The 16,057-nt window shown below is 37.7% G+C and overlaps 1 protein-coding gene and 1 pseudogene across 1 annotated transcript in view; both read right to left on the bottom strand.

Annotated features, from left to right (window-relative positions):
* Positions 1-10,939, bottom strand: part of COL11A1 (collagen type XI alpha 1 chain) — a 196,802-nt gene extending 185,863 nt beyond the window's left edge. Inside the window, exon 1 of the mRNA XM_089918904.1 lies at positions 10,258-10,939. Coding sequence (XP_089775030.1) covers positions 10,258-10,363 — 106 coding nt within the window. The 5' untranslated portion in view covers positions 10,364-10,939. The remainder of the gene's footprint in view (positions 1-10,257) is intronic.
* LOC111179866 (superoxide dismutase [Mn], mitochondrial pseudogene) lies at positions 2,216-2,949 on the bottom strand (annotated as a pseudogene).
* Positions 10,940-16,057: the final 5,118 nt, after the last annotated feature.

The raw sequence follows: 16,057 nt of genomic DNA, 5'->3' as shown, positions 1-16,057 counted from the left end.
CCTGCCCACATCCCCAACTCCAGCACTCTCCTAGTAACACACGTACTCCATGAGAATGGAGGCTGGCAAACCATCTTTGTAGTCCTGGCATCTAACATAGTGACTGCACATAGAAGAGAGTCATTTAATTTTCTCAGTTATTAAACAACCTCAATCTTGAACTTTCTCATATCATAAAAAGCATATATGAACTGAAAGTCGAAAGCAGAAGTAGTATCACAACTCTGAGAATGGTGAGGGAAGAACAAACACCATTTGAGAGTGGGATATTTGAAAAGTATGGCACTTCTGATTTGTAAGTGGTCACAGCTATTAAAATATGTTTATTATAAAACTAAAATTATATTTTCATTACAACAACTTGACTTTAAAGTTGAGAAGAGCAATATTTATTGGCATTTAGTTTATCACATGCTATGGAGAGGAGGATTTTTTTAAAAAGCATTATCAATATCATAATCAGTTGATCTACTTAAATCAGTTTTTTGCAGAGCCACTTCTGTCTGGCAATAAGGTATGTATCAACTGATTTCCACATAGCAGATAACCTTTCACTTGACTTCCAGTACCCTGTTACACAAGCTAGGCACATCCTTATCTTTGTATAAATTTATTTCCTACTACAGAAGGTTTATGAACCCTTGGTTGTGCATCAAAATTATATGTAGAGCCTTATAAAGCAGCTGTGCTTGGATTCTGCACAAAATCTACTCAATTAATATCTATAGGGATGTAACTGAAAATGATTGTGATATCAAGCCAGGACTGAGTACACCTGTCTTCTTGACTTTAGTGAAAATGTCTTGCTTATGAGTTCATTAATTCATTCAATGAATATTTACTGGCCATCTATTATGCTCTAGGTATGGTGCTAGACCTAGATGCCAGAAATTTTTACATAGATGAAAAAGATGCAGTCCCTGCTTTCATTTTAGCATCAAAAATATTCTATGATAAGTATTCAAGCTGGAGTTAGTACAGTGTGCTTTAGGATGTTATACAAGGTCAATTATCCTAGTCTTCATGGTTAAGGAGAGGTATTCCTAGAGGAGATAATATCTAAATTCTGTGTAAAAAAACAATGCTAAGCAGATTGAGAGAGTGTTCAGGGTGAAGATCATAGCTTGCTTGGAGGAAAAACAGAGAGTGCTATCTTCAGGAAATCACAATAGTATCGCAAAAATTTGTTCAATATACTTCTGTAGACACTGGCAATAACTGATCTACATAACCCTATATCCCATCTCAGATCATCAATTAAGTTATTGAAGAGCAATTCATTAGAGCTGCAATCAACACCTTTACCTATTTCAACAAAAATTTTCCAAATGTTTACTATGTGTTAAGTTCCGGTCTATGTGCTTAAGACACACTAAATAAAGCAGATAAAGATATCCATCCTAATGATTTTAGTGGAACTAAAACATACAATGGATAGGAATAGAATATTAAAAACATAATTTTCATCAAAAACAATTCTACATCTACAGACTATTAACCTTATTAAGCCCTTGAAATTTTACATACTCCTTGCTTAAAAATGGTACTTCCTAATATCATAATTACATGTGGAATATGCAAACTGCTCTTTAAAAGAACTAGTTTAGTAAAATAACCATAAAGCAATAAATATAGATAGGCTAACCTTCCTAATAGTCATTAAGCAAAACCAGACAATCCTTAATAGGATGCAAAACTGAAATAAAGGTTTCAAAAATGAATATATGAGAGGAAATTTCCCAATTATTACTTTTACAAATTGAAATCATGTAGACAAATGAAATGATGATTTATGTTGCTGTCAAAGCAAAAACACGACTTCATATGGTATTTTTCTCGATCAGATTCCTATGTTAAAGCAAACTACAGTTTTAGAGGTAATATGGTCAATCAAGAGCTTCAAATATTTAAAGATATCTTTGGAGAGAATGTGCAAAACTATTTTCCAGATGAAGAAAGCTAGGAAGAAGTCGCAACTCATTCACTTTCAGAGAATGAGTAAAAAAAGGGGGGGAGGAGAGATCTAATTACTGCTAACAACATGACATGAGGAGGTCACTTCACACCACTCCAAGTTAACTAGGTTTTAACCTTGTTCCAGTCTGCTGAGCAAAGTAAGAAGACAATTAGTAACCTAAATAGTGACTATATCATATCCTGTGCATTCTGGCATGTTGGTAGACACCAGGGGAAGAAATAAAATAAATCATAGTCATTACCCTCCAGCAACTCCTAGAGAAAGGCTAACATATAAATGAGAAATTTTTAAAATAATTATAATGTGTGTGTGCACATTTGTTTGTTTGCAAACCATGTATCTTTCAGTTACACTCTCCCAGTTGATTACATTCCAAACAGCTTTTAGATAATCAGATCTGACACTTTTATACTGAAGGTAGTAAGCATACTACCATACCAATCCCCCAAAGTGGAAAAGACATGTTCTTCCTTGTAATGGATCCTGATTAGAACAGGCAGCAATTTGTAAGTGTCCTTGTAACTTAATGAGACCAGGCCAACCCCAATCTGAACCTTGAATGCCAAGAGATACAGCTGTCAACTTCTCCTTCAATCAGTCAAAGGAAATAAAGTAACATTTACTAGCTTCCATCCACTCCCCTTTGGGTTCTCCAGCATCATTAGGGCTGAAGTTTGTCCCTAAAATGGGAAGGGTGACAGGTCCTCCAACACTGAACTTTAGTGCAGGCTGAAGAGCTACCTGAATTATAACATCATCTTTAATGAGAGTCTCTTTATATTTTTCCTTGGTGGCATTCAAGTTATTCACACAATTTACGATATTCACTATGGTGCAGCTGCATGATTTGTGCATTAATGTTAGGCCCCAGGGCACCATAATCATAAGCAAAGTCACGAAGGCTGTGTAAAAGCATTAAGAATACACAGTAAACATGGGCAAGTGATCAAAAGCAAGGTCTCTGGAGCATGATTGCCTTGGTCCAAATCCCAGGTCTATCACATAGTAGTTGTATGGTCTTAAGCAAGATAATTAACTTCTGTGGCTTCCCTGGTGGCGCAGTGGTTGAGAATCTGCCTGCCGATGCAGGGGACACGGGATCGTGCCCCAGTCCAGGAAGATCCCACATGCCGCGGAGCGGCTGGGCCCGTGAGCCGTGGCTGCTGAGCCTGCGCGTCTGGAGCCTGTGCTCCGCAACGGGAGAGGCCACAACAGTGAGAGGCCCACGTAACGCAAAAAAAAAAAAAAAAAAAAAAGATAATTAACTTCTCTGTTTTTCAATTTCCTTACGGGTAAAATGGAGATTTTAGTATTAGCTTACTTCCAGGACAACTGTCAGAATGAAATGATATTTTATACAAAAAGTGCTTACAACAGGACCTGGTACATAATGGGCATGCATTCAGTGTGAGAGCTTGTTATTATATCTGCCTGGAGTATGAAGCTTGAGCTAAATCTTGAAGTATGAGAAGGCATCTGTGAGATGGATGAGAAGGAAACATACATTCTAGGTACAAAGAATAGTGTGTTCAAAGATAGGGGAGAATATGGGCAAGAGGTTCAACATGGCTCAACAAGTGCAGGGTGAATGGGAGTGGGGTGGCAGCAGGTGGAAAAAGGCTGATCCTGTGCCTGGACATACACAAGGGCCACATCCTGAAGGGCACTCTACACCACGCTAGGCCATTTGGACAACACTTTTGTCTTCAAAACCAGTGAAGTATTTTGAAGATTCATCAGCGTTCAAAGAGTGACAGCAAGTAGTAGGTTGTCCTCCACAATTAGTCTAAAAAGAGAATTAAGGGCAAACACCACTCTAATACTTATGGCTCTTTCTCTGCAGAGCTATCCAAGAGCACAAAGTAGGAAAGTGCGCTAGAGCTTCTCATTAGTTTTGTCAGGAATTGCAGCTACTGCTCTTTCTGGCAGGCATCCTTTCGGGAAGTTTTTTGTGAAAATCTGAGGAAGGAAAACCAACCACCTCATACCATCTAAGGTTCGCTCGTTTAAGCCCGGATGCGAGTTTACCAGTCAGACAGAGGAAGGAAGCTTCCACTGACACCCTATGCGCTCAAGTTCTATGAATAGGGACCTTCATTTGCCTGTACAGTACAGGGCCATTCAAGAGCAATTAAATTTGGTTAAAATAAGAAAGAAATGCTTTTTAAGGAAAAAAAAGAAGGTTTGAGGGAATTGCAAAAGTTGATTGTGCTAAAGCACTTTTACACAGGTTTGTTTTAGTTCTCAATTGTCAAGTCGTATTTAAGCTGGTCTCTTACTCTGAAATATGATAACCTTTCTTTTCTCTGAGTTCTTTCTCCTAAATTAATAGCACTGTCTCTAATTCCATGCGCAGCAAGCAAAGAGTTTATTTTACCAGATAACAGTAGGTCTGGTGATCAGCCAATGTCTAAAGAACCACTAGCCAAGTCAGTAGTAAGCCAAAGACTGCAACTGATAGATACTACTCACTAAATCACTTTAAAATTGACTTTCATCTTCTCTACCAGATAGTATTATTCATGTTGAGTTCTGACACTACTGAAAGCAGAAAAAAAAACCCCAAGATTATCTATAAAAATAAAATCATATTAGGGTTTTGAAAGGAGAAATAAATATATTAGATGCATTAGAATATAGAAGGCAGTTAAATGAAAAACAAAACCCCTTAGTTTCTGAATTAAATTGCAAAAGAAATGAGTAGAAAAAGTCCAAATTTAGGAAACTTTTTATAGTATACTTTTAGTATAACTGAAAACTGAATTTAAAATGGACTCTTCAGTGAGACAACTTAGGGAGCGCTGCAACTTCTTACAGCACCTGTGCATACCTCTCTTTCTTCTTTGCTAAGGAACAAAACTTCAACAGACAAAAAAAAGTTTGGTTTCCTCTCACCACACCCAGCTCAGGCCACATTTCCCCACTATTAAATGAAGGAAATGGAGGAGTAAAAGCAGAAATGCAAATCAGCCCTTAGCTCCCACTCTGCAATTGCCCTGAATTCCTAATGATCACAGACCAACTGCACTTAATTATTTCTCCAAAGGTAGATGGGAAAGGAAAGTGTATTTAGGATACAATATGATTCTGGCTTTCAAATACTTAAATATCATCACTAATAATTATATAAAATGATAGGACTGGCTTGATATTTATAAAACCCTATACTTATATAAATTGTTAGAGTTAGCCATGAGTATAAATATTAACTTCCATAGTTTCTTCTTCAGGACCCTAAGGACATATACTGCATTTCCCAAAAGAGAGGAAAAAACTTCATTTGGTTGAAATACTAGCTCTACCATAGTGGTTGCCAGCACAACATATCATGGTAGCCCATTAAGAGGGAGTACTTCCTTACAAATTAACTGTCCGTTTATCCCTGAAGTAAAAGGTATTTATGTGATTTCAGACACTTTGACAATCCAAAAGAAAAATTTGAATTAGAATTTGCACTACTAAGTGCTCTCTTATTTTTTACCAAAGTTGACCACTTGTTTGGAAAAAATTATCTATTAAACAAATAACCCATATCAAGTAAAAATGAATTTATTGTCTGACTTATTAATAAAAGCCAGACTATTATATATAATATATATCACCCAATCAATCTAAAATTAACATGAAAAGCATAGAAATTTGACACTATTTGCCTTATTTGAAATAAATATATAATTTTCTTAGCTTCTTGAAAATTCAAAGCTGTACTGGGTCCTCCATTAATAACTTTAGAGAGGATAAAAAACTATGTTCTTAATTCAGCAAGATATGTATACAAAAAATATTTTACAAAGTGTTGTGTTTTCTACTTTGATACAGATAATCTTATAGAATCATATAATTAGGTATATTAACATTACAAATTACCTATCTCTAAACTTGGGACTTTGAGGAATTTTTAAATGCTTTCTATAATTTCCTGTTTTTCTTTAAATCAGTCATTTTCACTGAATCTATCTTTTCACTAATTTAAACTCCAGCATGTACATTTAAGTAATATTTGGTCATTCCATATTCTATAAATACATATACATTAAGTAATAATTGTTTATTCCATTGTCTCCGGCTACTGTTATTTAAAGATATTTTTATCACTATTGCAAATCTTCACCTTACTCATTAGAAAAACCTTGACTATTATAAGAATATATTTTTTTGAGAAAGAGGACTCAGCTAATAAATTTTCTGTGCCTTAGTTTCCTCGTTAGTAAAGTGAGAAGGTAGTATAGATATGCAATTTTTATAAGAATTTCTATCTCAAGCATTCTCTTTAAAAAATCTAAACACCTTTTCTTCCTTTGAAAAGATTCAGCTTTTTATTACACACTCTCACCCAAGCTTGATTCAAGTCCATTCATTATCATTACATAGGTAGTACTTCTATAAATTAACCAGAGTGAAGAGAAATTTGTCTCAGAAAAGAAGAAAAATTTTAGAAAAGAAAGGTGACTACTTAGGTTTTTTGTAAGAAATCCTATCCACAAATATGAAAAGAGGCTCATATTTGCCTTGCTATATTTTAGTGATAACTTGAATAATGTGCTCCTTCAATTTTAGTCACAAATTGAGGCAAATACAGAAGCTAAAAATTAATTAAATAAATCATAAGCAATCGTACTATCTAGGTATATACATTTCTTGTTTTTCAACTTCATAACTTTATTTAAAACTCTGAGAGTACCTCTTAGAGAGTGATTTTTATAAAGTAGATTCTAGTTAAGTATTAATTATAAAGTGAATTGTCACATTAAGATATTGATAAAATTAATTTCAAAACTAATAGACAATTTTGTGAAAGTGTCTATAATTAACTGAATATATATGTGTCACCTAAACTAAGGTTATCTGTATAAAAGATTCAGGAAGATGCTTCTCATAAGATACCTATTTTTCTTTATTGTTTATTACAGGCTTTGTCCATTTTGATTTAAAAAACAAATGGAAAGGCAATATTAATAATCATAGAAGACATTGCATTTGTCATCAGAAGCATATCTGATCTTTTAACTGATTTCTGATTAAGTAATCACAGGGACAAACTTGATCTCTTTGCAAAGTTGGATTAGCACATACTCTGGAAGCCAGCACCATTTCACCTGCTGATCCCAGGCACTCAAAACACTCCAGCAGGGCTCACTACCAATTGCTGACAAGCTTTGAAAGTTCTTCATAAAATTAATCAACTTTTTGCAAGGCACAGTACTGGCTTAACCACCAAAGGTTGAATACCATCTTAATTAGTGAAAAATGATTCAATTAGATATTTTTTTCCCTTCGTACTCAATTTAGCTTAACTCCTTTAAAAACCGCTTAAAACCATCTATTTAAAACTCTCTATCTTAACACAATCACAGGCTATAGTCACTATAAATTCCAGGTAAATCTCAGGTTCTACCTATAATAAGTAATGAATTAATTGAAAATGAAATTAATAAATTCATGAGATAAAACATTTATATTAACCATAAGCAAATATATGAATCATGAAATTGAAGTTAATGCAAATAAATATATTATAAAAAATAATGCTTACTCTTTTATGCTAAATCATAATAAATACTAAAATTTTAAATAAGTAAGTTAAAGATTACCAAGTTACAGAGTTTGGATTTGCAAGGTAAAATAATATAACTCTGTGTTTGTTCATAAATTTTCTTTTAATTCATTCACTCCAAGAACTTTTCTCTGTAAGATTAGATGTTTCAGGATCCTAACTACACATTTTTAGAATCCAATTTATTATGACTCAGAACTTTTTAAGGCTTTAGTGTTTTTAATCCAAGAAATACAAATTTTAGATGAAAATAGGCTGTTTTAAATTATCTTTTGGTTTAGCAACCAAATCACACCAGTGTGCCTCAGTGAAATCAATAAATTATAGTATAATGCTAGTACATAATACCTTATTTAGGAACTTATTCATTGTTACATCAATTGCAAATCTGAAGGCTAGTATGAGAGCTAGACATTGAGTTTATTTTCCCCTTGTGAGATGATTCAGGCTAGTGTTTCCTTTTTAAGCATTAATATATAATATACTATTTCCTTTTTGAAGTTCATTAAGGGCCAAAGAATGACTACAAGAGTAGGTTTAAAATGTGTAGCTTCCCACTAAGCAATAAGCACCTAGTAACTTGGTGAAACAAATACCAAATCTTACAATATGAAGATCCAAATAACCATATAACTTTCGAGACATTTCTTCAAAAATGACAAACAGAAACAACATATTATCCTTAAAATTTGCTCTTTCTCACATTAGATGGCTTTATAATAATAGAGAAGGTTCTTTTTCCACCATTTATTTGATGTGGTACTGAGATGTTTGTTTAAAAGGGTTTTAGGTATGCAGCTACATTTAAATGAAAAAGTTATGCATCACAAGTGTAGAAATTTGATCTTTCTGATCTCCTTAGAGCTTTAAGGAAGTCCCAGTGTGGAAATGAAACATCTTCGTGAAATAACCCCTGAATGCCTATGGTAACGTCTCTTGAGTTTATAGTGCATCTGTCTTCATTGAAGAAAGTCTTAGTTTCCATATTAAAAAAAAAAAAATAGCTGCCACTATGATACTTTTTCCTACGTTTGAACAAAAGAAATAGCTGAAAAAGCTCAAAAAGAAACAGCATATCTGTTCTTCCTTAATCGAGTGTCCCTTTTCAGCATCACTGTATATCCTTAGAAGGATTTTAACAGGCCTCATTTACTAACACAGTTGCTTGAATTCCAAATAATAAAACCAGCAGAGGGCAGACCTGCTGACAGAACTGACCAATCCAGCTGGTGACCAGGTACCAAAGGTAAAATACAAATTTTTGATGGATTCCACTTTCAAGACTCTACTATTTATCTTTTAAAATGTAGAAATGAATGAATCCACGTAATTAGCATAACTTACTTCAAAATTCAAATATAGTCCTAATGAGGCTCTGACTGTATTCTCCAGGAAAAGTCACAGAGGAATAATCCACCACTGCCCGCTACTCAGGAAGGTGAACATCACAAAGTGTGGGGAAGAAATACAGACCTGGTTTCGCAGAGTTCGGCCTCCGGGAGCGCTAACTCCCATTAGGGAGAACTCAGATCTTGGCACCCACAGGGTCAGACTCAGGTTTCCGCTAAAGCCTGCGCATTTGGGGTTGACAGTTTCTTTCTCCCTCAGCCAATCATCGCCACCCTCCTTCTTACCCCCCCACTTCTCTGCGCACTCCTGACAAAGCTTGCTTTTTTACTCTAAGCTGTTTGGGCTCCCTTAACTCCAAAGGAGTCCTCCCGCCAGCCGTGTCTACAGCACCTAACGGACCGCTCCAGCCAGATGCCTTTGCGGGAAAGGGCGGGGGAAGGGGAGGGAGGAGGCGGAGGGGAGGAGTGAAGTCGCTCTCCCTCCTTGGGTACTGACAGGGCTGCAGTCTCCCGAGCAGGTCTGGTCATTGAATATTTGGTGGTGCCACGTAGGAACTTTTCCTTACCTCTCTCCTCCCATCCCACCCCACGCCCCCTCCCCTTCCCTCCAATCCCTATTCCTCCACCCCCACCCCATTTGCTTGGCGAGTTTCATCATTCTCCAAGGGAGCTGCACGTCCAACCTGCAAGAAGTTGGGGGTGGGAGGGGTCACAGGAGGAGGAGGGGGCTGAAATCCCGGGGAAAAAGTTCTTCCTATCTTTATCCATTTCTTATAATCTCTCATTTTTTCCTCTTAACATCTCCTCAAAATGCCACACACACACACACACACACACACACACACACAAACACAGTGTTCTCAGTCTTCAAGATTCAGGCCCCCTGCTTCCTCTCACATCTCTAAAAGTAAAACAGCTTGAGAACTTCATCAAGGTTCATTTTATACACATTCTCTATATTTTCTCCTCAGCTCACCTTTAAAAAAGCACTTCCATTAGTTAGACTCTGAAGAAACCAGAATATGTGTTCAAAGGGCAGTCTAAGGACTGTTCCTCAAACAAAAGCTTTGTACAACTGCCCTTGTGTTCAAGGTAATACTTTTCCTCTTTTCAAAGCCCCTGGAAAGTGGTGAAGGGCATTTCAGCAGGCTCTGTGCCTGACAGATCTTTTTTTCCTGCTACCTCTTCTCCCATTACTGTCCCGCCTACATCCATCTCTCTCTCCAGTCTTCACTTCCAACCTGATGGCAGCTACAATCTGGATTTAAGAGAATTGCTTCTTTGGGGGGGGGGGGGGTTGGAAGAAGGAAGGGGGGGAGGGGCACAGAATGAGAAAGACAGCAATCTCCCACCTCCCCAAAACCATTTTTTCTTACCTCCTCTGGCCTCTCTAGCCTGGAAGAGGAAAGTCAGTGAGAGAGTTGTTATGGTGAAATCCCAGAGCCACCGTTTCGTTTTCCACCTAGAGGACCACCGCTCCATCTCCGAGCCCCGCACTCACAACTGTGAGCTCAACCCACGAAAACGCGACTGCAGACCAACTCCCTTCCAAGGTATCGTCGGGGATGTTTGCTACACAGCCATTGGAGAGGGAGAGGGGGAAAAAGTCAAAGGGCTTTTTCTTTAAATTTGATGGTTTGCTTCCTTCCTGTCTCTTGCCCCCTCCTCTCCCTCTCGGTCGGCCCCGCTGGTCGGGACCCTCCGATCCGTCCTCTGCGGGGCCCTGCCTTCAGACTGAAGGCAGATGAGGGGCTTCAACCAAAAATCTGTGAGGACTGCGTGCCCCTAAAGGCTTCATGCCGTCTGTGGGCCGGACGAGAGGCTCTGGGCAGCCCCCTCCTCCGCCCACTCCCCTCCGGCGCCCCCCTTACCCCGGGCGAAACTGACAAGCCCGCTGAAGGTCAGACCCAATCACACGCCTCGCGGGCAGCCCCGAGCCCGCCCCCCTCTCTTTTGCCCAAGAATCAGGTCTCCCTGCAAGCCCAGCCCACCAACCACCCCCTCCCCATCTCCCCACTCCTCCCCTCCCTCTTCTCCTACCCAAATCCCCGAGAAGAAATGGGAGGGAGTTACGGGGGACGCGTGCTTGGCTCCAGCACTTTGGGAATGAAAGGAATTGCAGGAGAGCCCCGGAGTCCACAGAGTTTTCAAGGAGCTTCTGTATTCAATAAAAACAGCTACTTGTCTTCTTGCACCCGTCTGTTAGCCTCTCGTTCGTCGGCGGGGGAGGGGAGGAGCCCAGCGTCTGATCCGCCACACCGCTGGAGTTCTGGGCTGCCAGCCGTAACCTTATCCTTGTGCAAAAGTCTGCTTCTTATAGCAGTCGTGGAACCAGCGGACTCATTGCTTTGCCTGCTCCGAAAAGAATTTTTAATATTTTTTTTAAACCGAGAACTAAAAGAAAGGGATGAAGGTGAGATGGAGGGACCCAAGAGGTCAAAACCCATGATCTTATAGGGAAGCTCTCCGTCGAGGTCTGAAACTGACAGGTTTCTCTCTTGAATGTTTAAATTCTACGCTAGCTTCATTCAGAGGCTTGTCTCTTAAATAGCTGAACTGTACTCTGAGGCGGGAGGAGAAGGAAATGTATGGGAGCTGACATTAAGGGGGTGAGTAATTGAATTTTCCAGCTGATTCCGTCCTGAACCCGGATGAGGGGGCAGAGGGGGAGGAGAAAAGACAGGGAAAGCAACTCACGGAGATCTCCAAGCGTCTAGGCCCACAGCTCCTCATAAAGGGCCTCAGGAGCTGAAAATATGGTCACTCCACAGCGAAAATAATAAGGGGGCAGGTTTCTAAATTCCTTCTACTTATCCCTCCTCAAAGTAATCCACTTAAACCTGGAGTATCGATTCTCTGGTCATTTTTTCCGCGTTTAAATTATTCCCTCTTATTGGCTCCTTTTTGTTCCTTAATATTTCTTAAGACATCTCTCAAAAATTTTCTGGAACAGAGCCAAACAAGGTGCCAGCATACATTAGCTATTCAATAGAGATGTGCTGAGTGAATGAATACATTTTCCTGTTGGTAAAGACTGGAAGCTTTGGCCAGGACCTATGCTCAGTATAAGTTTATGAGGTGCATATGTCCACTAATTTTTAGAAATCTAATTTTCTATTAGTTACCAAAATATACCTCATGACCCGTGAGATTAATCATATATTCTAGCTATGTGGTTTAAGAGTTGGTAGGAAGCTGTTCAGAGACTATACTGAGGCCCAAGATGGAATTGTATAAGGACATGTATAAGAGGCATGTAAAATGAGGAAAGCAACTAAAACATACTTTCAACAAGACTGTCACTCTCTGTGACAAAGAACCATTCCCACATCAAGAAATTTACCTCTTAGATAATAGGTAAAAAATACTTTGTATTAATAATGTTGCTTGCGGAATGTTTGAGATGACTTATGTCAGCTGCAGAGAAATATCACCAACTAGTTTTTCTGATTATAACCTCAAATTGTTAATATAATTTAATAAAATAAATATCATACTGTGTTTGAATTTGAAATGTATAATTAAAAATTAAGAACCTTAAGGTAAAAATATACCTAAATTTATCACCTTCATTATCCTTCATCTTCTCAAAGTGAAAAATTTGTGTGAATTTTCAGTTAACACAATTTTTTGAAATCTGAATTTTTTGTCCAATTCTTGTTATATTTTTAAACTTATTTTCTAGGTCTTCTCTTAAATGTAAACAGTGAAATGAATACAAAGTTTAGAAACACATTATTTATGAAGCTATCAGAATCCTAAATCAACTCAAGAGCTAGAGAGAGTTACAGTGCTTGCAGCAACATGTAGAAATGGTGTTCCAAACTGTTTCTCAGTAACTCTCCGGATTTATAGAGAATTCCATAGCCTGATACTGTTCTAGGAGGTGAGAAATGTTGTAGTCAGTCTAGCAAGCCCCACCTTCTGGTCACATCTCAGGCCTTCTCAGTGCGGTGAATGGGTCCTTTCAGGCAAAGTGGCTTGGGTGAATAGAGTTATTACTACCTTATGGTCTCTGTATTCTGTGGTCTGAATTCTTCTGGCCACTACCCAGAGGGACATAACCTGGGTCTGAATTAATGCTCTGGAAGGAAATATAGTGGATTCATAGTACGGAATAGTTAATTATGCCTAACCCCTCTAGCCTATAGCTAGCTGCCAGGTTAAGAACCTCCTAGGAACTTGCTCATGGATTTGCAGGAGGTGGAGTCAACAGGAGGAAGTATAATGCTAAATAGTAAAGTGCATAAAGGGAAGCTAGAAGAGACCCACCTCACTACCTTCAACTTCACAGGGGATGATTTCCAGGGACGTTGTTTCCTAGGCTATCTTTCAGCCAGTCCTTGCTAACTGTTATATAGAGCTTTAAAAATGTAATAGAATGTGACAATTTTCTTGACATATGTCTTTTATTTGGAGCACAATTAGCTGTAGGACATTTCCTATCTTGTTATATTTATTCAGCTTTGTAGAATTTGCTCTCATCACAAGTCTTTCAAAAACAAGATGAAAACAGTTTAGAGAAAAAATAGTCACATCCTTTGTGGCAGTATTTTAGATTGACCACTTGTCCATATTGGCTTGTCTGGGAAACTTAGAGAGTAATTTGATAATTGATTAGAGGTCATATTAGGGGAACTTAAATGTTCTAGACAATCTTCAGAGTTCACAGAGCTTTATTAAACATTGTGTAATGCTCATAACTCTCCCTTAATATTGTCAAAAATCCCTAGGAATGAGGGGATGCAGATTCAGAAGCAATGCTTTAAATATTGAGACCTCAATAACCAAACTGGAACTAAAGAAACCTTGTCCATAGCTAGATGTCCCTAATGCAAACAGTAATAGAGTATTTGAGGTAGAGGGAACTCTACACTAAGACTTAAATTACTACAGGTAGAATTAGGTGAAAGAAGTAGAGTTTTGAAAAGATGCATCATCTTTGAAATGATTTGGTATTCACAACAGAAAGGGAGAAAGAGAGAGAGAGAGAATATATATATATATATATATATGAACATTTTCTCCAAATACTGTACAATAACTAAAACCATCAAATTTGACTTATTGAATGAGAAATTATTATGGAGGTGGGAAACTCTTGCACATATCAGAAATACTTAAAATGTTTAAAAGAAAATTGCTGTTGAATGTAATCCCTCTCTTACTGTGCCTAATAGTTTGTCTTTCTTGCCCCTTTCTGAACTTTAGGTCAATTATTTTAAGAAAGAAATGACTAAGCAGTTTGACATTTATTTTACAGCTTTTTTTTTCTAATACATGAGTGGCTAAAAAATATTTTCTGTTTTAAAGTGGAGTTGGTCCCTCTTACCTCACAGATGGACCATTGTATTATAGAAAGTGGGGGGGGGTGGGGAAGGGATAGAGAAGTTTATTTTCATAGTCAGCCTAGCTCACAATTACCCCACAGTGATGATTGGGTATTTTTCTGCACATTTACTGTGAAATAACATACAGAACTTGAGAGGAATCTAAATTTAGTGCAATTTTAATGATAAAACAATCTTCAAATGAAAAGTTTGGTCTGTTAGGGTGTTGAAGGAGTCAATTCAGAGATGACAGACCCATGCTGTTTAAAAGAACTTAACATAAAATCAAATCTCAATGAACCCCAAACAAGCAAGACCTGTTGCCTTATACATTCATGTACATCTCTCTTAAAAATATCCTTTAGTTAGCTATACTCACAGGAAGCTATCATAGTTCTTTTTCATAATTATCCAAACATAGAAGAGAGGAACAGAGAACAGAATGACTCAGGGCAAAACCTTAAATATTTGTTGGACATTTGTCAAGATATTTTTACTCTCTGTTATCTTTTTTCTTCTTAATTGAATGGATTTGGCATTTATGAAGCTCCTGTGTGTCAGCAAATATTAAACAAGACTTTCTACAAAGTGTTATAGGAAAACATCAACATCTCTATCAATAGAAGAAGAAGATGGGATTTTTGTTTAACATCTTTATTGGAGTATAATTGCTTTACAATGGTGTGTTAGTTTCTGCTTTATAACAAAGTGAATCAGTTATACATATACGTATATCCCCATAGCTCTTCCCTCTTGCATCTCCCTCCCTCCCACGCTCCCTATCCCACCCCTCTAGGTGGTCACAAAGCACAGAGATGACCTCCCTGTGCTATGTGGCTGCTTCCCACTAGCTATCTATTTTACATTTGGTAGTATATATAAGTCCATGCCACTCTCTCACTTCGTCCCAGCTTACCCTTCCCCCTCCTCATGTCCTCAAGTCCATTCTCTAGTAGGTCTGCATCTTTATTCCCGTCTTGCACCTAGGTTCTTCATGAACTTTTTTTTTCTTAGATTCCATATATATGTGTTAGCATACAATATTTGTTTTTTCTCTTTCTGACTTACTTCACTCTGTATGACAGACTATAAGTCCATCCACCTCACTACAAATAACTCAATTTCGTTTCTTTTTATGGCTGAGTAATATTCCATTGTATATATGTGCCACATCTTCTTTATCCATTCATCTGTTGATGGACACTTAGGTTGCTTCCATGTCCTGGCTATTGTAAACAGAGCTGAAATGAACACTGTGGTACATGACTCTTTTTGAATTATGGTTTTGTCAGCGTATATGCCCAGTAGTGGCATTGCTGGGTCATATGATAATTCTATTTTTAGTTTTTTAAGGAACCTCCATACTGTTCTCCATAGTGGCTGTATCAATTTATATTCCCACCAACAATGCAAGACGTTTCCCTTTTCTCCACACTCCCTCCAGCATTTATTGTTTGTAGAGATTTTGATGACGATTCTGACTGGTGTGAGGTGATACCTCATTGTAGTTTTGATTTGCACTTCTCTAATGATTAGTAATGTTGAGCATCCTTTCACGTGTTTGTTGGCAATCTGTAGATCTTCTTTGGATAAATGTCTATTTAGGTCTTCTGCCCATTTTTGGATTAGGTTGTTTGCTTTTATGAGATTGAGCTGCATGAGCTGCTTGTAAATTTTGGAGATTAATCCTTTGTCAGTTGCTTTTTTTGCAAATATGTTCTCCCATTCTGAGGGTTGTCTTTTCATCTTGTTTATGGTTTCCTTTGCTGTGCAAAAGCTTTTAAGTTTCATTAGGTCCCATTTGTTTACTTTTGTTTTTATTTCCATTTCTCTAGGAGGTGGGTCA

Source organism: Delphinapterus leucas, chromosome 1, assembly GCF_059928025.1.
Source record: "Delphinapterus leucas isolate spDelLeu-1000000601 "Yukka" chromosome 1, BTC_Dleu_Yukka2, whole genome shotgun sequence".
NCBI classification, from domain to species: Eukaryota; Metazoa; Chordata; class Mammalia; order Artiodactyla; family Monodontidae; genus Delphinapterus; species Delphinapterus leucas.
Note: the sequence above shows the minus strand (reverse complement) of the source record. Positions and strands in the feature narration are given on the sequence as shown.